The 24,463-nt window shown below is 40.1% G+C and overlaps 2 protein-coding genes across 2 annotated transcripts; both read left to right on the top strand.

The window, feature by feature from the left end:
• Positions 1–15,240, top strand: LOC143886444 (AP-2 complex subunit sigma-like). Its single transcript, XM_077390412.1, has 6 exons — positions 1–159; positions 273–371; positions 452–502; positions 4,280–4,453; positions 14,706–14,765; positions 14,859–15,240. The coding sequence occupies exons 1-6, from the start codon at positions 157–159 to the stop codon at positions 14,898–14,900; spliced, it is 429 nt and encodes a 142-aa protein (XP_077246527.1). The 5' UTR covers positions 1–156; the 3' UTR covers positions 14,901–15,240.
• A 5,519-nt stretch (positions 15,241–20,759) lies between these two features.
• LOC143886446 (WEB family protein At1g75720-like) lies at positions 20,760–24,463 on the top strand. Its single transcript, XM_077390414.1, has 2 exons — positions 20,760–21,037; positions 23,727–24,463. Exons 1-2 carry the CDS (start codon positions 20,894–20,896, stop codon positions 24,207–24,209), a joined length of 627 nt encoding a protein of 208 aa, XP_077246529.1. The 5' UTR covers positions 20,760–20,893; the 3' UTR covers positions 24,210–24,463.

The following is a 24,463-nucleotide window of genomic DNA, read 5'->3' as shown; positions in this document are numbered from 1 at the left end:
GTGCTTTCCCTTCTCTCTTCTGTGAAGGCCACCGAGACCCTTTCAAAACAGCTGTATTCAGAAACACTATCTCCCTTCAGAAATTTCTCCCCATTTTTGTCCTCCTTTTCCATTTTCTTCTTCTTCTTCTATCTCTCTCTCTCTCTCTCTCTCAACATGGTAATCTCGATTACATCTGTTTTCAAATTTTAATTACCGACGAATTTCAAAGGAACTAATTTCCTGATTTTCTCCCCTTTATATTTTCTTTATTTTTTCTTCTTTAATTTCAGATCCGATTTATATTGCTACAAAATCGGCAAGGAAAAACCCGTCTTGCAAAGTACTACATCCCACTCGAAGAATCCGAGAAGCACAAGGTCGAATATGAGGTCTGATCTTATTCCTCTGTTTTCATCTTCTGAAAAGAATATTTTCGATTGCGAAATTATTTTGGTTTTTGATTTTGCAGGTTCATCGATTGGTGGTCAATCGCGATCCCAAATTCACAAATTTCGTTGAGGTTCGTGACCTAATCTGTTCGTGAAATTTTGTTTTTAGGTTTGTTTTAGATCAAATCCAATATCAGTTTGATAGATCTTGAGGATTCCTTTTTAATGTATTTGTGTTGAGTAGTGCTAAAATTTTAAATTTCTGATCTTATCTCTAAGATTAAGATTGAAAAAGGTATAAAAGAAGTAAGTGTCAGATGCTCCAAACCCTAAGTTGGCGAGAAAAATTCTAAAGAGCTTGCTAATCTTGCATAGTTAATTAATTATGACAAAAGATTTATACCTTAGCCGGGTTATTGGTCATTTGTGGCCCTTGTGGATGATTGATGAATGGGTCTTCTCTGGTCTGCGTGGTGAATTAGACAATGACCCATGATGAATTGTGGGAGACTTTATTATTGTTCGATGGATTGAAGATAAATATAGTGTGTCACCGTTGACTCTTGCAATGTCGAGATTCTTGGATTTCATTGCTAGCCACAACCTCATCGATCTCCCCCTTTAGGGCGGAAAATTTACTTGGTATAATAGAGCGCTGTTCCATATCTTATGTCATCTGGATTAGTTTATATTTTCAACTTTTCATTTGAATGGGAAGACATGTTTTCAAGATCCTATCAATGGATCATCCTTCCCATTATATCTCAGATCATGCCCCAATTCTACTTGATTCTGAGAGTGACCTTAGGATACTGACTCCTTCCAGATTTGAGCAAATTTGGTTAACCCACAGCGATTTCAACCTTTTTTTGACCATCTATTTCGCAAACTCAAAGCCCTAAAAAAAACCATTTTTGTAAGTGGAATAAATCACACTTTTGTAACCTCGCCTTCAGGAAAAAGAGCATAATTAAGGAGCCTGAGGATCTGGGCATGAAAGAAGAATTTGAGACTCTTTCTGATGCAGATTGTTCCTCTAGAAATGAATGGATCAATCACTGAACAAGAGGAAATTTATGGGAAACAGAGATCTTGGGCCCTTTGGCTGGCTTCCAGTCATAGAAATTTGAGCTACTTCCATAGAATTGCCACCTATAAGGCCAGGGAAAGCTTGTTAAAAATGTGAAAGTTAATGGCCAGACCTTTGAAGCCAAAAAAAGGCATGGAACAAGAGCTCATAAATTGTTTCTCTATTATATTCCAATCTAGGGGTGGGTCTAGACCTGCGTTCTTTACTGATCTAGACCGACCCCTATATTCCAATCTACGCGTGGGTCTAGATCCTATCACTGGTCTATCCTCAGATAGCCAACTCCCAGGGAAAACCCCATACTGGCTTTTAACTATGCTGGTCCAAAGTAAGTGTCTTTTTTCCTTCAAAATCTCCACAACCACTTGCCTAGCAAAGCTACGGGTGGGTCTTTTTTCCTTCAAAATCTCCACAACATTCGTTAAATTCATGTTTCCGAGCCCATCGGCTTTAACAGGATGACACATTGACGAGGTGAAGCTTTCTCTTATCATCATTCTGACCCACCCTACAAGAAGTTTCCTTGAATTTTCTCAATGTGTTTGATTACCCCAATCAGACATTTGAAAATAGAGAAGTAGATGGAAATGTTCGCAAGCACAACCTTGATCACAATGATTCTTCCTCCGAGCAAAAATAGATTCTTCCTCCAAGCGAAACCAGATTCTTCCTAATTACTTTTATTTAAGAGACCTTCAGTCTTAACTTTGAGGATGTTGAGATCCAAGCTATCGCTTCTTCATTACCCTCACCTCCCTATTAAGTTCCCCACTTTCCTCTCGAAGATGGAAATATCTGTTCCCATATTTGGAACTGTGGGTGGAAAAGTTGCACTCCAGATTGGAGTCTTGGAAAGGCAGATACCTATCTTTATGTAGTAGGTTTCTTGAGTGGGAAGTGAGTGCGAGAAGGATGTGGGAAGTGAAAGTGGGAGGCGAGAGGTTTAGAAAATAGAAAATGCGTGAAGCGAAAGTAAAAAGAAAACACGTGGGTAGTTTCATTGAAAGTCAACAGGAAGCATGCAATAATTCTCCATTTCAAAAAAAAAAAGAGAAGCATGCAATAATTCTCATTGGTAGCAAACAAGAAGTACATAATTTTCATGTGAAACTTAAGTTGGGTTTTCAAGTTTTAAATGTACTGTATATATTTTTTTAAATATGCTCCTTCAACATTACCAAAAGGAGAAAATATTGTTTTAGGAAGAAACAATCACGTAAATAGGATTCGTACTCTTTAAGAGGAACCGTGTAGGAAGGGCCGCCTCCCCTAAATTTGGGAAGTGAGGGCTCTTGGAGTTTCCAAGGAAGCTGGCTTTCCATCCAACTATTAAGTTTCTGATAATTATGATTATCCAACAAGAACTTAGCTTCTGAAGTGATTGAAAGCAAGCGTGCACTAGATCAAAGTCATGTAGATGGGATGACCCTTATGCAAATGTTGATGGGATTTTCTTATTGAGATATAAGCAACCACATTTTCATGAATAAGCTTTAACATTAGGGCACAAAGCTTATTGAAGAGGGCCTACACATGTTGAGCATCCCCTGTGCTAATTTTGATGGGATTTTTCTTTTTTTGATATAAGCAACCACATTTTCACGGATAAGCTTTTTAACATTAGGGCACAAAGCTTATTGAAGAGGTCCTACATGTTGAGCAAAATTTTTTATTTTTGAACCAATTGGGTCAATGTTATGATTTTCATATGTATAACATAATCTTAAAGGTGCAGAATAAATTTTCTATTTTTCTAGTTATATGTATATGCAAGGTTTTAAATTTCGGTTTCAGTACCTATTTCGGACCCCACCGAAATCCGAACTTTGGTATTAAGCTTCGAAATTTGGGACTGAAATTTCGAAATTTTGGACCGAAATTCAGAAATTTAGGCCGAAATTCAGAAATTTAGGCCGAAATTTGTAACATTTATTTATTTATTTTTTAAAAATGCCATTTTCTCGAAATTTCGGCCGAAATTTGGTATTTTGTGAAATATCAAATTTCGGTCCGAAATTTTGGATTTTGGTCGAATTTTTTTTTTTTTTTGAAAGGTTATTTCGGTCGAAATTTAAAACCATGTGTATATGCTATATGTTTGTTTTTGTTTTCTAGTTGTGTATTCGTTGCTTTAGTCTGCCATCCTGATTGGTGATTGATGGTGATACCTGTCCAACCATGTGGAATTCATTTCTTTCTCGATTTAGAAAAAACGGGAAAAGAAGGTAGCCTGCCCAACTAGTTCAATTGCTAGTGTACGTCAATCTCCGTACATGTAACCCATGTGCAATGATTGGGGCCCTTTGTCTGGCGGGACCACCTTAGATGAGCCAACACAGAGGGCACACCAAATGTTGATCGTAAATGTCTGCCAATCAATATACCAATTGGTAATTTTTGCCTTATTTGCCCGTTTACGGGTTAGGATGGATTATTTGGTAGTTTAATTGGTTTGAGTTTTGTACAATGGCCCATCCATGGAGGGGCTCACTAGATGAGCAGTTCCAGTCACTATGCACAGGCCACATGCATGGCAAGGATCGAGCAGGCCACCAGTCAGGTGGGGTCAGCAGGCGCGATTCTGTAAAAACAGAAAAAACTGCATGTAACTGAAATATGAAGTCGTTTTTTTGACAGTAGACCATGTCCTTTTTTACCAAGTGTCTGAGCTTATTATATCCAACAATTTTGCCATCATGAAGTCCTGTGGTTCTATTAATATGATCTTGGAGGCTTCTCTTTTAGATAAGATTGACTATGGGGACTTATCAAAAAAAAAAAAAAAAGATTGACTATGGGTGCATTTCTGTTCTTGCAGTTCCGTACGCACAAGGTTATATACAGGCGATATGCAGGATTATTTTTCTCGATGTGTGTTGACATCACAGATAATGAGTTGGCATACTTGGAGTGCATCCACTTATTTGTGGAAATTCTAGATCATTTCTTCAGCAATGTGTGCGAGCTAGATTTGGTATTTAACTTCCACAAGGTTTGTGCACTATCGTTTTTATGTTTTAGTTTCTATTTAGTGTTTCTTTTATTTATTTTTTCTTTTCTTGATAAATAGTTTCCTTTTTAATGCAATGTACCTCATTTACTAATTTACATGCACCACAGTTTTCAACTAACAGTTGTGCTGGGTCACTCTGAACCGGATCTTTGGGTGTCTCATTTTCTGTGTGGTATTAGGTAGGTAATTTGGTCATCACACATCATGTTTTCCTCCAGTCTGAAGAAAACGATGTCTTTATTAAACTGTGCTCTTTTCGACTGAACCTTATCAAGTTATTCTAGGGCTGCTGGAACTAAATGGGAACTCTATTGGTCATCTCCCTGGATATATGGGCACTATGAAAACAGTCTATGAATAAGGTTCAATAAATACATGGTAAATGGTATGTCACGCGTGTGACTACATGGGTGGGGCCCACCATTATATACCTCATGTTTTGATATGCTAGGGATCAATAGCTACCCAAACGCATGCAAATGGTGGGGCCCTCTATTTTACACCCGTGTGTGAGGCTACCATCTCCATCCAAATGAATGCATTAGAGCGGGGCCCACCATTTTATAGTTCATGTTTTGATATGGAGGGCTCACTAGCTATCCAAACTCATGCACATGGTGGGGCCTTAGAAGCAGGAATCTTCCCTCAGGGTGCCGTTCTTGACTCGGAACCTCGATTCGGCGTTCCTCAGGAAGAAACTTCCACGGAGCGTGATCCCGAAGAGATGGAAACCACTCCCATGGAGGTCCCAACCCGCTCGTATTACTCCATCAGTAACCCCCCCAACTACTTCCATCAAACTCCTCCAATGGTTCAAAGTACTTCATTGGAGCAAGCATGGAGGTAAATATTCAAAAGGCACAAGGAAAGAGGGCATGGAGAATGAATACGGTCTGAAATTTCTACTTTTGATGTACTGAAATTTTGAAAGATTTATATGAAGATACTTAAAAATTACTATTTTTTATATACTTGAGTTTTGAAAGACATGTGATGAAAATATTACATTAACACTCCCATAGTGCTCCCAACCTTAGACTCTTCTAGACCCCACGCTTCCCCGCCTCCGCCCCCGCACCTGCACCCGCTTCGTGCTTCTATGGGTGGGGCCCACCATTTTATACCCATGGGCCCACCATCTCCATCCAAATCCATGTAATAGCATGCGACACACTATTTTGTACCATGTTTTGATGAAGTGGACCCCACCAACTCCACTCCAAACCATGCCTGGGGGGTAAGAATCCGAAGTTTTCGGTATAGGAGCCACAAATGCTCATTTTGTATTTTATGAGTAGGATTATGACATTTTGGGTAAGGTCTTCAAACTTGCGTTGTCCTTTAGCTTCTCAGTCCAACTGGAATAGTAGGACGGAGCAGATCAAGGTTGAATAGTTGCATTTGGCATCTTCCGTGTCTCGATGGAGATAGTTGTGACCCTTACAGAGTCGATGGTCTGTTCAGACATGTTGTTCGATTGTTGGCTGGTGTGAGGAATATGCAAGCTTTTATTCGGGGCAGGTTGTGCTAATCATAGTTTTAAAACTCCCCTGCTTCATTGTGGACTCCCCCGAGTCAACTCGTCCTTTACCTTGGTCACATTCCGCGTTATGCTGCCGCGTTCCACGTTTTGCCCTACAAAGTCAATAAAAACTCCTTTAACTCTTCCAAATTATGACCGCGTCAACCGAGTACTCATCTACTCATCTGCGTCAACCGACTATTAGACCGCGTTATGCCGAGTCAGCTAGGATTTTCTTCGGCCGCGGCGTATCTACATTTTTAAACACTAGTCCTAATGTCTATATGGGTTTGAGACCCTTGTAGAGAGTAAGGTCTGTTTAGTGTCTATTGTTCGATTGTTGGTTGATCTGTTAAATATGTGTTCGCAACAAATTTCACTTGCATGAAAAATATAATCACACACATAAAAAGTATTGAGATCAAATTTCCTTCTTGCGAGAAGATGTTTTATTAATTTTGTTAAGGATCGTACACTTCCTGCTCTATCGGCCGTTAATTACATTTCTTGAAGAAGAAAATACCTCTCATTATCCATCAAGAGGTTTCCTATCTAAGTACAAGTTTTGATTATCATCCCAAGGGAGAGTGAATTTGACTCTTTGATGATTTTTGTTTCTGAGTTATTTTTGACTCTTCTATAAAGAATTCTCCCAGAAAAGAGAAACCTTTGAGTCATTTTAGATGATTCGTTTTAGATGATTTTATTTAGATTCGTAAGAGAGTTCTCCGAAAGAATAACTCTCCTGAGTCATTTCATCTTTCTTCCGAATCCCGGCAGAGAAAGGTCTTCTTTTCCTTTTTAGCCTTTTGGAAGAGACTTAAAAGGTTTTCTTTATAATCTTTCTCCCGGATCTCGGTAGAGAAAGGCCTTCTTTTCATCTTTCTCCCGGATCCAGAAAGAGAAAGTTCTTCTGGCATCTTTCTCCCATACACCGGAAGAGAAAGGTCTTCTAGCATCTTTCTCCTGTACACTGGAAGAGAAAGGTCTTCTGGCATGTTTCTCCTGTACACCGAAAAAGAAAGGTCTTCTGGCATCTTTCTCCCGTACACCGGAAAAGTAAGGTCTTCTTTCTTTTGAGTCTCCTGAAAGAGACTTAAAAGTACTTCTCTCCTTTTTCGATGAAGTCTGCAAAAATGGAATGAGAACTATTAGTTCTGAAAATATTTACGTTTTCTTTCTTTCTTTCCTTGTTTCTTTTGCTTTTCCTTTGTGTAACCTTTCTTCTTCTCTTTCCGATCGGGATCCGGATCCTTTTCCAAAAGATCTTCCCTCTATCTATAGAACTCTTTTGAAGTAGTTGACAAGTGCCACCTTGTCCCTTACTTTCACCTCACGATCTCAAGTGCCACCTTTGTGTAACCTTTCTTCTTCTCTTTCCGATTGGGATCCGGATCCTTTTCCAAAAGATCTTCCCTCTATTTATAGAACTCTTTTGAAGTAGTTGGTAAGTGCCACCTTATCCCTTACTTTCACTTCACGATCTCAAGTTTTCCTCCTTGGAGCCGTTGTGGGTGTCACCTCATCCCTTATCCAGGATTCCACGCTCACAACTTCCCTTTCGTGGGGAATTACATGACTTCCCTTTTTGAAACGTGGGTGACTTGTTTCCTCATTTCCGAGAATTAATTTGATCCCTGAAATTTAGGGATTTCTTTTCCCTTAGTTGTGGGCTCTTTGTTTTTCTTTTCTTATTCATTAAAATACTTTAACTTCATGTTTATCCCTTTTTTTTGGGGGGGGGGGGGTGGGGTGGGGGGGGGGGGAATAACATGACATGTAACCACCTTTTCCCTCTCTCTCTCTCTCTCTCTCTCTCTCTCGGGATTCCATTTGTATTTCTTTTTTTCTGTAAAATTTCGAGTTCAACAATATGCAATGTGTTAAGCTCAGTGTTTAAAAACACGGATGTGACACGGAACACGGCCAAGAAAAATCTGTCGACTCGGCGCGGACGCAGTTGACGCAGTCATGACTCGGGAGAGTCAAAGGAGTTTTTATTGACCGTAGAGCAAAACACGGGATGTGGATGCGGTGAACGCGGAACGCGGCCAAGGTTAAAGATAGTCGACCCCGGCGAGTTCCGAGTCGAGTCAACGAGTTTTTAAACACTGGTTAAGCTTTTAGCTGGGCAGGTTGTCCTAATGTCTTATGGGTTTGGTCATTCGGATTATGTGCAAAAGCTAGACTTGCATCGTGTAATTGTGATAGTTAATTTATTTTCTCTAATGAAGCTGTCAATCGAGCAATATAAATTGAAAATTGGCATTAAGTTAGCTAAAGGCTGCAGCATTGCTGAGTTGATTTCGTTCAAGTAAGACTTTATGAATAGCTGACTGACGGCTATTCATTTAACCAATTATTGTGCCGTTTTAGGTGGCAATTTGGTTTAATGGTACTGTAAAAAACAGAATGTGATTGCTAGATCTGGTGCCGAAGCAGAATATATTGCTATGGCTAATGACACTTGTGAAGGTCTATGAATTTGCACCTTACTATCTGAGTGAGTAATTAAAGTCCATCGTTTTTTTAATGACAATTAAAGTCCATCTTCCAATAAGCTTATATGAATATAACCAGGCTGCAATTCACATTGCCAAAAACCCTATTTAGCATGAAAGGACCAATCACATTGAAGTCGATTGTCATTTTGTTCGTGAGAAGATGGCTTCAATTGTTATTGCCACTCCTCATGTGAAGACTCGAGACCAATTGACAGATCTCCCCACAATGGTTCTTGGGAAAGCAAGGCTCTGTGGCCTTATATCCAAGTTGGGTATCATAATATCTATGCTCCAACTTGAAAGTGTACACATTTAACATATGGTAGTTTAGTAATTTTCCTTTTTTGTTTTTTCTTGTATCTGTATAGGGCATACTTGACCTTTTATTTCTCTTTACAACCCATTTATTATAAGCATCACGTGTGATGTTTACCACACACATTCAATCCCAAAACTCTTTTCTCTCTCTTCTCTTTTCATCTCCTCTTCTCTTCTTCTCATTCTCTCTTCTCTTTTCATCTCCTCTTCTCTTCTTCTCATTCTCTCTTCTCTCAAGCTTCATCCTGTACTGTAGCTTGGTAAAGGAAAGTCTTTAGCAAGGTAGTGAATCCTTTTTGAGAAAGCAAAAGCTACTTAGTGGAGGATTGGCTCTCGTCGATTGATGGTTTGGGTTCTCTTCCCGAACGACTAGAGGTTCGGGATGATGACTAGAGGTTCCCGAATGACTAGATGGCATTGCCAGACTTATCCCAGATGGTGGTGTATAGGTGCAGTGCATCTTGTGAGTCCCAATGGTGGGCCATGAGCTATATCCATCCCTCTATGGTCAAAGTTTCACATGGAAGCAAACTGCTAATGGTGGATCTTGCAGCGAGATCAATGATGGTCCCCTCCAACTTGAGGCGTGGGATGGGAATAGGTGGCTTTATGCAGTTGCAAGCTTGGCAAGATAGTTAGCAACACCATGCTGGCTTCGTCAATCTTGCAATGGCACACACCCCTTTCCTCTGAATATATAGTCAGAGCATGGCTGTAACTTCTATTGGGAAAGACGGATTTCACAACACCGGAAAATCTTGTTCTCAAATAGTGAAACTAAAGTTTACACTAGACCAAGATCAACAGCCAAAGTAGAAGAAGGGGATCGAATAAAATTTTGGAGGGATGTGTGGTGTGCTGATGAGCCTCTTATGAGTTATTCCCAAATTTATATCGTGTAGCCGCTGAGAAAGAGAGTTTTGTTTCTGAATGCTTTGCTCGAGAAGGGGGTAGTTTAGTTTGGTCCCCTAGGTTTAGAAGGAACTTCTTTGATCGGGAGCTAGAGTCGGTTGCCCAATTTCTTAAGCTTTTAGATGGTTGCTACATTAAGAGAAGCGGTATGGATAAAAGAGTATGGACTGCGGAATCGTCTGGTTTTTTCTCTGTCAAATCTTTCTATTTCAGCTTGTTGCCTTGCAGTGTATCCTCCATTTCAGCCGAGGTATGGAAATTTCATTGCCCGCCTAGAGTTGGTTTCTTCGGATGGGCGGTATGTCGTGATCGGATTCAAACGATTAACTTCCTCCGGAAGCGCGGTATGATGCTTGTTGACCATTGCCCCCTCTGCTTGAAAGATGGTGAATCTGTGGATCATCTCTTCATGCATTGCTCCTTTACGCGTCAGGTATGGAGTTTGATATTTCTGAGATTTGGCATATGTTGGATTTTTCCATTTTCTATTCCAGAGTTGATTCTTCTTTGGACCTTTGTGCCATGGAAGAAGAAGGGCAAAGTATTGTGGAATTTGTGTCTTCTTGCAACATGGTGGGTGATATGGAAAGAGAGAAACTCCCGTGTCTTTGAAGGAGTTGCAAAATCTCCGTATTGGATATATATGAAAATTATTGCGCTCACTATTTCATGGGCGAGAAATTTACCGGCTTTCCGTTTTGTATCGGCCTTTGACTTATGGGAGGGTTGGAGGATTGTTTGCTTTAGTAGGAAGATCCGGCATTCGATTGTTCAGAGATGGGAGGCTCCGCCTATTGAAATGTTCAAAATTAACTTTGATGGGTCGAGTATTGGGAACCCGGGCCCGGCCGGTGTTGGTGGGTTGTGTCGGGATGTTTGTGGTGAAGTTATATGGGCTTTTGCCGGCCCTCTTGGAGTTTGTGATGCCTCGGAGGCCGAGGTGAGGGCGGTTTATCATGGCATAAAAAGGCTTGAGAGAGATAGCATGGATATCACTATTGTGGAGGGAGATTCTTTGAATGTGATTAAATGGTTGAAGGGGTTGGTGTCGCCTCCTTGGAGATTTTCTTCTATTTTTGATGAAATAGATGATTTAATTGCGGGCTCATCTATTGTTTTCAATCATGTTCGGCGATCTGCTAATGGGGAGGCGGACTCCTTGGCTAGAAGTGGGGTTAGGAGGTTGGAGTTGGAGTGGTTTGACTTCCTCCCTCCCTGAGATTTGTCTTTCTTGTTATTGTTGTTTTATTTTCTTGTAATTTTGGTTGAGGCCCACCTCGGTCCCCTTCCTTTTTAATGAATTCATCTTGCCATTTCAAAAAAAAAAAAAAAACAGCCAAAGTAGAAGAAGAACAACCACCAAAAGATGCACTTCAATATATGATAGAAAGAAAAATACTAAAAGATAAAGAACAATAAAAAGAAGAAAACTTCAAGACGTACACAAAATATGAGACAAGTTGGCTTTTGCTTCAAACACTAGCTTGCACATAAGAAAGCTTCAATGGAGGTCTGCAGTGGAGGTCTTCAAAAGAGAGCTTCAATGGAGGTCTTGCTAGTGGAGAATCTCTACAAAAGTGAGTAAATGAGAATAGGCTTAGTCTAAGGAAAGTAGAGAGGTAATGGCTTTGGTAAGTGGTAGTAGATATGGGAAAGTGGTGTCTTTAATGCTTATGGGAGTGGTGGGTTTGGAGTTTCATGTAAGGGTTTGAATTTGAAATAAGTAGTGGGAAAGATGGAGCAAACATGTGTGTCTCACACATGTGCAAGCTAGGCAAAATGACCAACATGCCCATGGACACAAAATTATATTATTATCCTCACTACATCTCTCAAAATGAAAACAAAATAGACACCAAAAAATACACTTTAAAATTTAACAACTTCTAGACTTCTAGTAATTGGGAGAGCAAAATGGAAATTTTGAAGGGGAGAGGGAAGTAACTCTCTTTTACAAGTCTAGAATGGGAGAAATAGTTGAGGGTGTTCGGTGGAGATCTTTAAAATCCTGTCCTGGGAAAAAAGAAAGAGGAGATCAAATGAAATTTCAACTGTCAAAGGGTGTTTTGGTCTTGGAAAATCTAGGGAGGTGCAATTTATGTTAAAGAGATGGGCTATTGTTTGCAAAAAGTCTTTGCTCCTCCCAGTCCTGAATGATTCATCTTCTCGTTGATTGCCTATTGGTGATCAGCTGGTTTCTGATTCAGTTCGGATTCACACTGATCAGCTGAATGACGAAAGCTATGTTGATCCTTCTTTGGATTCACAAGCTCGAGTGATGGATTGTTTTTTGGATGGCAGTGAACAGGCTCTTAAGGTTGGTCCTTCTCTGGTGCTATGGTTTCTTTTTGGTAGATAAGCTGGATTTGATACTCCGTCCTCTAGGCTGAAGAACAGAGCCTTGATCATTGAGCTAGAGGTTCAATCCTCCATGGTGCTATGTTTGTCACTTTATCTAGATGAGATTGAAGCTTTGGATGGAATAGGAGTGGAGTCTGACAAAGAAGATTTAATGTGATCCTTGTTGGTTACCCCATGATCACTTTTTCTCATTGTGCTTAATCTTCTTCAGCTCGAAACACATATAGAAGTTGTGTACAAGAGGATGGAAGGCATGAATTGCTAGTTAGTTGTGTGGAGCAATCAATGCTCCAGTTGAGTAGAATTCTTAGAATATCTTCGGGGATTGGGGAGGGGTGTGGCTATAGGAGTTTGGGTTTCTGGCAGTGTTTAAAAATGCAGATGCGGCGCGGAACGCGGCAAAGAAAATCCTAGTCGACTCGGCATGACAATGTCGAGTGCTCGGTTGACCGTCTCAGTACTCGATTGACGCGGTCATAATTCGAGAGAGTCAAAGTAGTATTTATTGACGCTGTAGGGCAAAACGCACATGCGGCACAACACGGAACGTGGCCATGGAAAAAGGGAGTCGACTCGGGTTGGCGCGGATGCGGGTGAGTTTTAAAACTATAGCTTTTGGGGGGTGGAAAGGGGGGTGGCAATATGGGGTAGGAGATTTGGGAGTGAGAAGCAACAATATAGGGGGTGAGGGGGTGGCAACAACAGTATTGGAGGGTGAGGGGGTGGGCAGCAACAATATAGGGAGGGTGTGGGCAGCAACTTGTTGTGGGGAAAATGAAAGGGTGGAAGGGCGGCTAGTGTTAGGGTTAGGGTTAGGAGAAAACTTTTTTTTTTTTAGTTGTTGGTTCACTGATCCGGAGAAAATGGAGAAATCAGAATCCAAAGCTCTACTACCATGTTCGTGATATTCAAACCTCCATGAGAGAAAGAAAAGGAAGAGAGAAGAGAAGAAGAGATGGAGAAGGAAGTGAAGAGAGAGTTGAATGTATTATATATGTGTGTGTAACTAGGGTTCATGTACAGTGTCTAAAATACCCTTAATCGGGTATGTAATTACACTGCATCATCTAACACCAACTAATTTTATTGCTTATTGTTAGCCCAAGGGTTCAACCTTGGTCACTCTTAAGTCATGTTTTGATGACAACAAACACAGTATGTAATCTTATATTACTTGGTGTACTAATGTTGAATATTTGATGAACTAATAGATAAATGCCTTGAAAGATTATTCTTCTAGGATTCATGCGAAGTTAGATTGTAGCATGGATCAAGACATGAAGATTCATAAAGTGAAGATCACATGGAGCAAGAAGAAAAAGATTGAAGACATGCTCCTCAAGTATTGAAGAATCGAAGATTGAATTCAAACTTGTTGATGAAATTGAAGAAGGAAAGCTTTACTTAGTTTGTAAACTAATCACTCGATGATTTTATAAGTAAATGGCACATAGGGATGTTAATCAAACATAAAAATTTGTTCAAAGAATGAGAAATTGAAGTGCAAAAGAAATTGTGCAAAACCTTGGATCCACAGTCGACCATGGACAGTGCATGGTCGACTGTGCAACGGGCGGTTGAACATACAATGCATTTTCTGCACTAGTCAGTTTCTAACGGCTAGTTTGACGGTCGACCTTAGGTTCGTTCGTTATGCTCGTTAAACTTCTATAACGACCATTTCTCTTCCAAACTCTAAAAATATGACCCTTGGGGTCCCTAAAACTTATGACTTAACACTTGCGCTCACTTGTGATCAATATTCTAAGTGTTAGAAACCCACTTGTGCCATTCATTGAAGATCTTGAGGAATTAGCTAGGAAATTCACTTATATATCTTTGTTGAGTGTTTTTCGTGATGGCTTATATGTACTTCCACCTTGAGAGAGGTTTTTCTTGTTTTAGTTTTATTGTAATTGGTGACAAGGCACCTTATCAACCTTCACTTGGTGAGAAAGCACCGTATCAACCTTTGGGCATGAATCTTGGGGATAAAGCTTCAGAATTGGTGAGAAGGCACCAGATCAACCTTCGGAGGGAAGCTTTGGCATAAAGCTTGTAACGGTTTATCTCCCCCCGTAAGGAGATTGGTTTAGTGAAGTCTCAAGGAGGGGACATCTTTGAGAGAGTGGACGTAGGTCGGGTTTGGCCGAACCAAAATAAAATTGGTGCACTCTCTCTCTCTCTCTCTCTCTCTCTCTCTCTACTTTCCTTTTGTATTGAATTTATTATCTTGTTCTTGCTTTATAATTGAAATAGTTTCAAATTGAACAAAGTTTGTAATAGACCAAATTCACCCCTCTTGTGTTGCCTTACCTGGGTCAACACTTATGCTCCTTGTGGCACAAATGCATGTAGTTACTTTATCTTATATTCACAGAACACATTTAGTATGAAATATATGCTGTATAAGTCAAATAGCAATTCCCCATTGGCAAAGTCAATATCAGTTCCTTTGCCCCTAATTAGTCAGGAGGTAGTAGCCTTTATTATTATAGTTATTAATTAAAATGATATTACGTTGGTGAACATTATCACTATTCATGACCAAAGAGTTTTAATGGGCTTTGTTTTATTACTGATAGTAACTCACCATGATTAATTTCTCTTAAAGGTATATCTGATTCTCGACGAATTCATTCTCGCCGGGGAGTTGCAGGAAACAAGCAAGAAGGTATGCCTTTTCTTCTCTATTCATTCATGCGCACAGGCATTGCATCTTTTGAAGGAGCCTATCAACTGAAGTTACTGTGATCCAACTTGACAGGCAATCATTGAGAGAATGGGGGAGTTAGAAAAGCAAGAGTGAGACCTATTGTAAAGGAGAACATCCAAAAGCATGGTTTTGTATTGCTCTGTTTGCTCTGAGGTAAGGGAAGGAAAACAAAGTAAAACTTATTTGTTCTTCAAACAGTTAATGAGTATGGGATGGAGCTCCGGCACGTGCGAGTGGGCGCACTTATACATTGGTTCACTCGTGCAAGCATGTGCTGGGTTGGTGCATCTCATTGTAGTTGTTGCGGAAATTTGTTGTACGCCAATTTACGTATATGTTGGAGATGTATACTGCATTGCGTGTCTCGTTGTATTCTTTTCACAGATGAAAAACAAATGGTTAAAAACAAGATGGCCATTTTAAGTCTCAGAAATCTGTTGTTTGGATAGTTGGCCATTATTAGATACAAAACCCAGTGGTTGGAGGAGGATGGGGATCATAGAATTTCCTAGAAAAGATAGTAATTTGATGGGGAAATGATATTTCCACCACCTATCTCAGCATTTCCACCCCCATTTGTTTGTTTTTTCCTAAAATTGAAGCCATTTACTGGAAAACAGACAAACGGGGGTGGAAATACAATTGCAGGCCTAACACGTTAGATTTGAAAGGATATATAAGTTAAGAATCACAGTTAGCAGGAAGGAAAATGCTGAAAAAAGATGTGGCATCCATCTGGTTGTGGGATTTAAAAGTCTGTTTGGGCTAACAATGACAACGTATGGTGGCGTATTGTTTTTTGCTAACAGTGATTGTCACACTAGCATTTTATTCATAAGATAATTCAAATGTGAGGGTGTTATAGTGATTTTTTTGTGAAATTTTTTAATCCATGCAATCATGTACTATATGGCCAAGTTTGGCAACCATGACTTTTTTTCATGATAAATTTAGTTTCTCAAGTGGTGAGAGAGGAGTGGGCGTATCCATGGGTACTATATGGCATCCATCTGGTTGTGGGATTTAAATTTAGTTTCATGATAAATTCCAAGCTGCAGTCACAGCTTGGAATAATTAGAAGCTAAGGTTATGACAGTGCGGGATTATTTTGGTCACCGCCGGGGCAGATCGCCGAGTCCTCCCATCTTTGGAATCTCTAGTGGTAGAGGCTACTGTAGTTGTGGGTTTGGAATAGAGGGTCTAAAGTAGCCTGAGACGTCATTGGCTGGATGTTGAGGCCTCAAGTAGAAGAGGAAGGTCAGCTACTTAACATGAATAAGCATTTCGCTTTTAATGCAAGGACACGTGGTACTGCCGGAATGGACTTCCAGTACCGGGGGGGGGGGGGGGGGGAGGAAATGACGGTAAGACGCCTGCTGTCTCGAAGGGGAGAAAGGAATTAATTAGCCTCAAAAAACCGCCTTGGAATTCGAACAGGAGAGATCTGTGGAGACAATTTTTTATAGGAAACGTGTCATAACAATAAAAAGTTGAAAAGTTTCCATAAAGGTAAAGGAAACCCCATGCACGGCCGTCAGCAATATCGAAATCATTATAACATGTTCATAACCCTAGAGACTTCTAAAGGTGGTTTCCCCCTCTATAAGAATAGGAAGGCGAAATCCATTCGGTCAAGCAAGATAGGACTCGCGTCCACTCTGAACCTATGGGTCTAACCTGCCCGAGCCCAAGACTCCCTTACAGAGAGAGAGAGAGAGAGAGAGAGAGAGAGAGAGAGAGAGACTTTCTAAACTCTCCCACAGCCCACACCTGGAACCAAGTCCTCGGCGCTTGAGAGCATGGTTTAAAATTTCGGTTTCGGTAACCATTTCGGACCCCACCAAAAACCGAAATTTCGGATTTCTCCGAAATTTGGTAATTTTGTTCCAAATTCCGAACCCAAATTTCGAAATTTCTGACCGAAATTCCGAAATTTCGGCTGAAATTTTGTAACACTTTTTTTAAAAGTAAATAATGTCATTAAATCGAAATTTCAGTCCGAAATTTGGTAAATGGCGAAAAATTGAATTTCGGAAAATTTCGGTTTCGGTCCCCTCTGAAATTTCGGATTTCGGTCAAAATTTTAAACCATGCTTGAGGGTACTCGACGGGTGGGCTCTGCCGGTTGTAGGTACTAAGCGCGCATGCTTCGATTAGTCAAACTAACCCCTCCTCTCCTTTCGCTCGACAGGGCGTTCTATTACCAGAAGAGAAAAAAAGAAGACATCCTAGCTATAATCCAAATGATAATGGATGAAATCGAGCAGAGTGGGGATTCATCCTCCTCAAATGAAGTGGCAAAACTGATTATGAGGGGAAAAGAAAAGTTGAGTGCTTGGGGGTGGAGAAAACAAGGACCTTCAAAAAGAGTGGATGTGAAAAGAAAATGGCAAATACTGGATCGGCAGCGAAAAATGAGATTGGCATGGAATACCTCGAGCATCAGTGGAAAAAATTTGAAGAGGAGGCGAAAGGCAAAGAGGAAGAGCATTTCAATTGACAGAAAAAATATCAATTGAAGAGGTGTATTCCAGTGTACAAATTGTCGTTCTTTCAGAAGCGATTGGAAGAAGAGCGAAAGGCGCTTCTGTTGGCTGGTGGGGATGGAGAGGAACATCAGAAGGAGGAAGGATATGCTAACCTGATAGACTCATTGGACATGGACCTGAGTGGGAAAGTCAAGGATTGCCTTACAAGGGCAGAGCAGCATCCTGAGGAGGATGGGAAAGAAGTCTCTAGAGAGGTAGAGATCACCATATAGGAGGATGTGGTTCAAACACAATTGGAATCGGATGAATGGAGGACTACCCTGGAGAAAGAGGAGCAAGCTCATTCTGAAGAATTTGAGGAGATGACCAAGATGGGAGATGTGCTGGGTATAGGCTATAAGGACGATGTTGAGGAGACAAAAAGAATGCTTTTTGAAATTGAAAAAAGAGATGTGGACGAGAAGGGCAAGACACCTGGCCGTGGGAGTCGAGAGCTCAAAGCTCTTAGGAAATGAAGGGGGGTCCTGTTGTAAATATATTGTTTTGGGTTTTTTGGGGGAAAGAGAATCCTGAGTTTTGTGGTGCTTAGGGAAGGCTATAGTATCTGCTTGTTGCTAGAAGGTTTTGGAATCGTGTTAGGGGCTGAAGTCCATGTCAAGAATTCCTTTTGGAAGATTTGAGGAGCTGTAGGTGGGTCTATGTGAGTGTGCTTGAGGGACTCGGTCCCTCGCTGTTCGGGGGAGTTTTTTCTCCCCTAGATAACCACTCCTGCCCATGAAGTCTATTCTACCAAGGTGGGTGAAAAAACTGCACTAGTTTCTTGATGTATTTCAAGGCATATAAATTCCTTGGGTTCTTTGTTAGAATGCTTGTTGCAGGACTACATGGTGCTTCTTTTGATGGATGTTTCTGAGAGCATAGTTTAGGGTCGTTGGTAGAATTGAGGTGCAAGGAAGTTCAGATGTTGAAGGAGTCTTGTGAATTGGAGGGAGTTCATATGCAGTCTTATATGTTTTTCTTTTTGGGATCAGGAGTATTCTCCCCCCGGATCTTCATACTATTTAATGTCTAGTGGGACTACTGGTCCCCTTGTATATTTCATGGTATGAATATTTAAAAGTCACTCTTCAAAAATTAAAAAAGAGAGTGGGCGAGTGGTGGTGTTGGTGGTGGTGGTGGGACGGAGATGATTTTAGAGGGCACGGACGAGTATAGGGTGAGAAAAGCCTGAAAAACAAGGAAACAAAAAACTCAACTTAAAATATGATTGATGTTTTCCTTGTGTTTTACCCTTTACCCCAAGATCTGTTAACAACTATCTTGACAATGATTTTTCTTTTCTATTTCTTTTTTTTGCAAAAGAAATTTTAAAGACGGATTGGAACGTGCTGAACTCAATGCCTCGCTCCTTAGGGTTAGTGGGCTTTAGAGATTGATTACCATTTGTCTGTGAATTCGTTGCTAATGGGAAAATAACAGTTCCGTTTGTTCCCTCCTATAGTTAACTTGCAGGCATCTAAAGGGTCCAATTAGATCATACAAGAGTAACTCTTGTATTCTCAGGGATACAAAAACATGGCATCCCTCAATCTAACACCACAAATGTGATTTGTCCGAAGAAAGTTGCATTAGTCAGGTGATCCTACTTGTTCGATGAGTAGATTACAAAAGATAATTAATAATAGTGGGATTTGCTAGCATCCATCGCAAAAGGCATTTCGAGGATGGGCTGTTGCATATAAGAGCAGCCCACCCAGGCTCACTTTTCAGCAAATCCCATAATAATAAAAATGAGCAACAATCACTATCCAATGGCCACTCTTCTTCTTCTTTTTTGTTGATCTAATGACATAGGGTATCCCACTCCATTTAGGGCAGGACTAATCCCTACGAATGCGCGCAATCACCTGCAAACCACGTGCATTGGGTAAGCATGGGGGGATTCGAACTCCTGTCTATGGGGAGTAAACCCACAATGCCAACCTACGTGCCAACCCCGAGGTTCTTTTGATTGAACGGTCATGTATTGTCAAGTCATTACAACTCTCAAGCTATGACCCACTTAATGTTGGGCTTGCCAACGGAATAATCTAAATTAGGGGTGCAGCTTGGGTAGGGCTCAACCCGAACCTACGGATTCAGCCCCATTTTAGCTCAGGTTGGGTTGGCATTTCCTCGGGTTTGGTTGGGTAAAGCCAACCCGATTTAATTTCGGGTTGTGTTAGGGTTGATGCCATGGCAACCTGACCTGATCCAAACCCAAACCTGATCTCCGTCCTCTAATTTTATCTTGATTTTCTTTGGGTTATTGTATTTTTCTGTTTGGCCGTGAACCTGAACCAACCCGGCCCGATTACAGGTTAGATGAGTTGGGAGATTTAGAGGCAGGTTGGGTTGGGGACGACCATCCGCAACCCAAGGCTAGGGTTGGGTTGGGTTAGGGTTGAGGGAATGCTATCTGGCCTTCCTAAATTAAGTGATAATGTAATTTTCTTAGGCAACAAGGGGCTGTTTGGTGCAGGGAAAATTTACTTTTTCAGAAATTTTTCCATGGAAGATGATCTTTGGTTTTTAAGGAAAACAATATACTACACTCTGGAATTTTGTTTTCCATGGATTATTTTTCTATTAAAATATCATTTTCCATATCTTCTTTTCCCTAAATCCAAACACCCCCTAAAATGCTCAGATGTGACCAGATAATAGAACAAATTGGGGACATCAAGCAAAGAATTTAGGTCATTTTTTTTTTTGCATCAAATTGCTAACCAACTGTAGACATCCATGACCCCTAATGGCAAAATCAACATAGGTCACGGAAAATGCACTCACTAATATCCAACACATTTTTTCCAAATACAACCCACCCACCCACCCCCCCCCCCCCCCCCCTCAAAAAAAAAAAAAAAACCGTAAGGAAAAAATGTCATTAAAATCCAACCCATATATCATTTTCATTAACTTCAAACTCTCTCTCTCTCTCTCTCTCTCTCTCTCAATCAACCTGACAAAATAAAACGGTGTCATTAAAATCCAACCCACATATCATTTTCATTATCTCCAAACATTCCTCTCTCTCTCTCTCTCTCTCTCTCTCTCTCTCTCTAGTCACTTTTAAAAGCTCGAAATCAAAGCATTTCAAACAGTTCCAAAAGGGAGGAAGCATGTTATATTCTTGTCTTAAACTTGATTTGACATGGTAACCCCCTTCGGATTATGTTTTTTCACTAACCCACTAATAACCCTTACATATTGCTTGCTGTTGAAATTTGTTTTGTACAGGTGCAATCCTTGTCTTTAGGTGAACCGTCTCTCTCCTCCCTTTGAATCCGGGCCCTCGTTTCTTTTGGATCCTGACCGTCCACCTACTGGCTTCACCCTCAATTAACAGAATACCAGTGAAGTGGACGCGAAGAAACGAAGCGTACCATATATATATTATTATTATGCAGCCTTCTTAATCAAATCACTCCCTTCTAACGACCTCTCATCTCTGAAAAATAAAAAGACTCTCCCCTCATCACACCCATTTCAACTCTCTCTCTCTCTCTCTCTCTCTCTCTCTCTCTTAAAATACCATTTTTTGCATTAGATGTTATGATCATGGAAACCGGAGAGAGCGTTGTGATTGGGCGTGCGGAGATCGACACGAGGGCACCCTTTAGATCGGTTAAGGAGGCAGTTATGTTGTTCGGAGAGAAGGTCTTAGCGGGGGAGGTCTACGCAAACAAGCTCAAAGAGGTAAGTCCATCTGAGCTGATACATGCTTGTTGTGCTGTGTATAGGAGGTCCAGTTGTCTCGAATCAACCATTTCCCTCTCTTTTTTCTTATTTGTGTCATGGCCAATTAGGTACGTAACAAGATCTCTTTCTCTATCTTATTACTTGATGGAATGTTAGATATGAGTCAGATAACCTGAGTTGATGATGACTTATCATCCATAAATCCATTTTGGTTGTGGGTTCGGGGGATCCACATTGTGTATTGTGGGCCTGATGGTGATTGTACAAAAATACATCACCCACATATAAATCCACTATGGGATTTGCTAGGGTCCATTGCAAGGCATTTCGAGGCTGCTCTGTCGCATGTCAGACCAGCCACCTCGTGAATGGAGACAACAGCTTTTGTCTCCATTCACGAGGTGCCTGGTCTGACATGCGACATATATACCAGCCGCGAAATGCCTTTCGCCATGGACGCTAGCAATTCCCATCTACTATACTAGCGTTTTCTGATGCTTATAAAAGACTGCAGCTGTTTATTAAATCTACTATAAGCGCAGTTCATTATGACCGCCCGTAGATGTACATGGGTGATGAACGATTTTCTTGTAGTGAAAACTAAGATAGATGCCCTAAAATTACTTTATTTGTGAATAGAATTATTTTAAGTAAATATTTATTTCCAAATGGGACCTTAAGGTCTAAAACCATTATTGGCAAAATTGGAAATGATATTCCCACCCCCTTTTCTAGCATTTGCAAGCCTTTTTTTTTTTTTTTTTTTTTGAATTTTCCTAAAATTGGCCGTATATACACCTCATGTTTGTCGTTTTCTTCATTCCAAGAAAAGACAAACACAAGGGGTAAAACAATCATTTCCCTTTGCAAATAACCATGCTTAACTTCAAAGCCAATATATGAAAATAATTTTTATTGGCATCCAAAGTAACACTGTTTATCAGTGTCAAAAATCTACTTGATAATGTATGGGGTATAGTTAGGGAAATGATATATTCGCTCCCTTTTCTTCCCCGGGCCAGCCCCCCGTAGAGTGGTCATATATACACCAGAGGAGGGTGGCCTGAGGAAGAAAAGGGAGCGAATAAATCATTTCCCTATAGTTATCCAAATTTTCTTGTGGTTGAGCCTTAGGGCTCAATGTTTTGACCCAAGTGGTGCAACAATGGGGTCATCGGTTCGAACCCATCACCAAAAAAAGAGAGCCCATCTTATTTTTTGTACTCTTTTTTATGTTTTTGTAGAAAACAAGATCTGGTTAGGGTGATTTCCAAGGTTCTAATAAAGCTTATGGAATCGTATTAACTCTTTTGAGAAGCTATGTGCATACACTATTTAGTTTTTTCATGGACAAAAAAGATGCCAAATCACGTGTTATTGCGTGGGCACATTTTCAGATTCCCCCCACAGTGTATGTACTTTTTAGCCTTACATTCTGGTGGTTATGAACTTTATGTTCTCATCAAAAAATTCTCCACAGAAATGTCAATGCTGTCTTGGCCTTGCTTTCTTTCATGGGCTTGCTTGGAAATTTGGAAAGGAAAATGATACCATCCTCGTATTGATATTGGCAACCCTATATTTTAATCACTTGTTACATGCTACAATTCCCAACAGGCTGACAACAACAAAGAACGGAAGGAGTTTATAAAGAGAGGAGTAACATCCTACAGTTGGGGGTCTTATTTTTAATATTCTGAGTGGCATCACTTTATATAAATTATTAGAGAATATTAAGTATTAGAAAATAAGTCTATTATCTCCGCGCCGTTTTCTTTGTATAGATCACTTAATTTCCCTTCTCATTTGATTGTGTCTAGTAATTAAAGGCATTTTATTTGTATTTGGAGTAATCAAGGAGAAGAGATTGATGGATTTAACTGGAGTTTTCTTGACTATAATAATTATAGAAGTTTCTATAATATGAATTCTCTACAAATAAGTAGAAAGTTACAGTCAATTCGCCTCAATGCTTGTGCCAGTGACAATGGTGAAGGCTTAAACTCGGAAAGGAGATGAACAGTAAGGATTGGATATATGATAATGATGATCAAAACTGAAACTATTCCTAACAATTCAAACCCCGGCAAATATATCACCTTCTCCTATGTTGTGCCTACATATAGTATTGTAAATTTTATGTACATTGAACAACATTTTCTTAGAACATACTCTCTTATGTCTTATATCACTAAATTTTTCTACTAAGTATTAGAAATAAGAGATTATAAATTATCAACATAGGAACAAAGTTGGTTCCAATATGAGCACAGGAAATAAGAGATTATAAATTTATAGATCATTAATTATGAGAGCTCCAACTGTATTTAGAAACTCCCCGCCCGAGTTGACTCATTTTTACTTTAGCCCAGATGTGTTTCTTGCTACAAAGTCAATCAAAACTTCTTTCAACTTGTATGAGTTTATGAAAAGTTGATCATGTCAATCATTGACTCACCCGAGTCGACTCGGCGTGAATTTCATCTTCCCTAATCCCTCTCTTCTTATTTTGAAAAGTAATTTAGTGTTACTAGCGGCAAAAAGTAATTGTGGGGCTCAATGTTTTCGTGATTGAAATCATTCATTTGCTAGGCAATAAAATGAACTTGTCATTGGCCGAAGAATTCATGTATCAGACTTTTCTAACCCTCCAATTAGTCAATTGATCATTATTCTTGTTTGTTAGATGCGAGTTGCAGCGATCGAAAATGGACATGGGACCTCAAGATTAAGCACTGTAACGGCCGAGCTCGAGGAAACAAGGCAAAGCCTAACAAAAGCGAGAGAGGAAAGTATGTTCATGGCGAATTGCCTCACTTCCCTCAAAGACGAGCTCGAAAAGACTAAGAGAGAGCTCCAACAATTCAAATTAAAGGAGTCGGAAAAGCAACCGCTGGACGCAGAGATGGAAGATATTAAGTTTATTGAAAACCCAACAAAGATTGAAGTTGAGAAGCAAACAGTCGATCAAGTAACGGAATTTCAAAGGAAGAGATATGTTACGTTCGCGAACCCACCATTGGCTCGAATTCTCACTCCAGAGGACGGTGAATTGCTAGAGAGATTACCTTCTATGAAGAAGAAAAAGAAGCCATTAATTCCACTTATAGGAGGGATTTTTTCTAAGAAGAAGGAGCATCTAGAAGGTGCCTCGCCGAAAGCCCGATGATCGTAGATATATACTTATAAAAATATCGTTTATTCGCTCAAATAATCAATGCCTGAGAGAGGATATGCAGTGTATTTGGATTTTGTTTTTGTTTTATTTCCTATTTTTTCGGAGGGATCAATTGTATGATCAATTTGTGGGTTCAACATTCGGATATGAATATGTAATCGAGACCATTGATCATGTAGGCCATTGTGAGGGGATCCACATGGTCTTGATCTCACACTAAATGAACATCCCAACTGTCCGTTAAA

The sequence above is a fragment of the Tasmannia lanceolata genome, unplaced genomic scaffold, assembly GCF_043159265.1.
Source record: "Tasmannia lanceolata isolate RefF3 unplaced genomic scaffold, GAP_Taslan_0.1 ptg000011l, whole genome shotgun sequence".
Lineage (NCBI taxonomy): Eukaryota > Viridiplantae > Streptophyta > Magnoliopsida > Canellales > Winteraceae > Tasmannia > Tasmannia lanceolata.
Note: the sequence above shows the minus strand (reverse complement) of the source record. Positions and strands in the feature narration are given on the sequence as shown.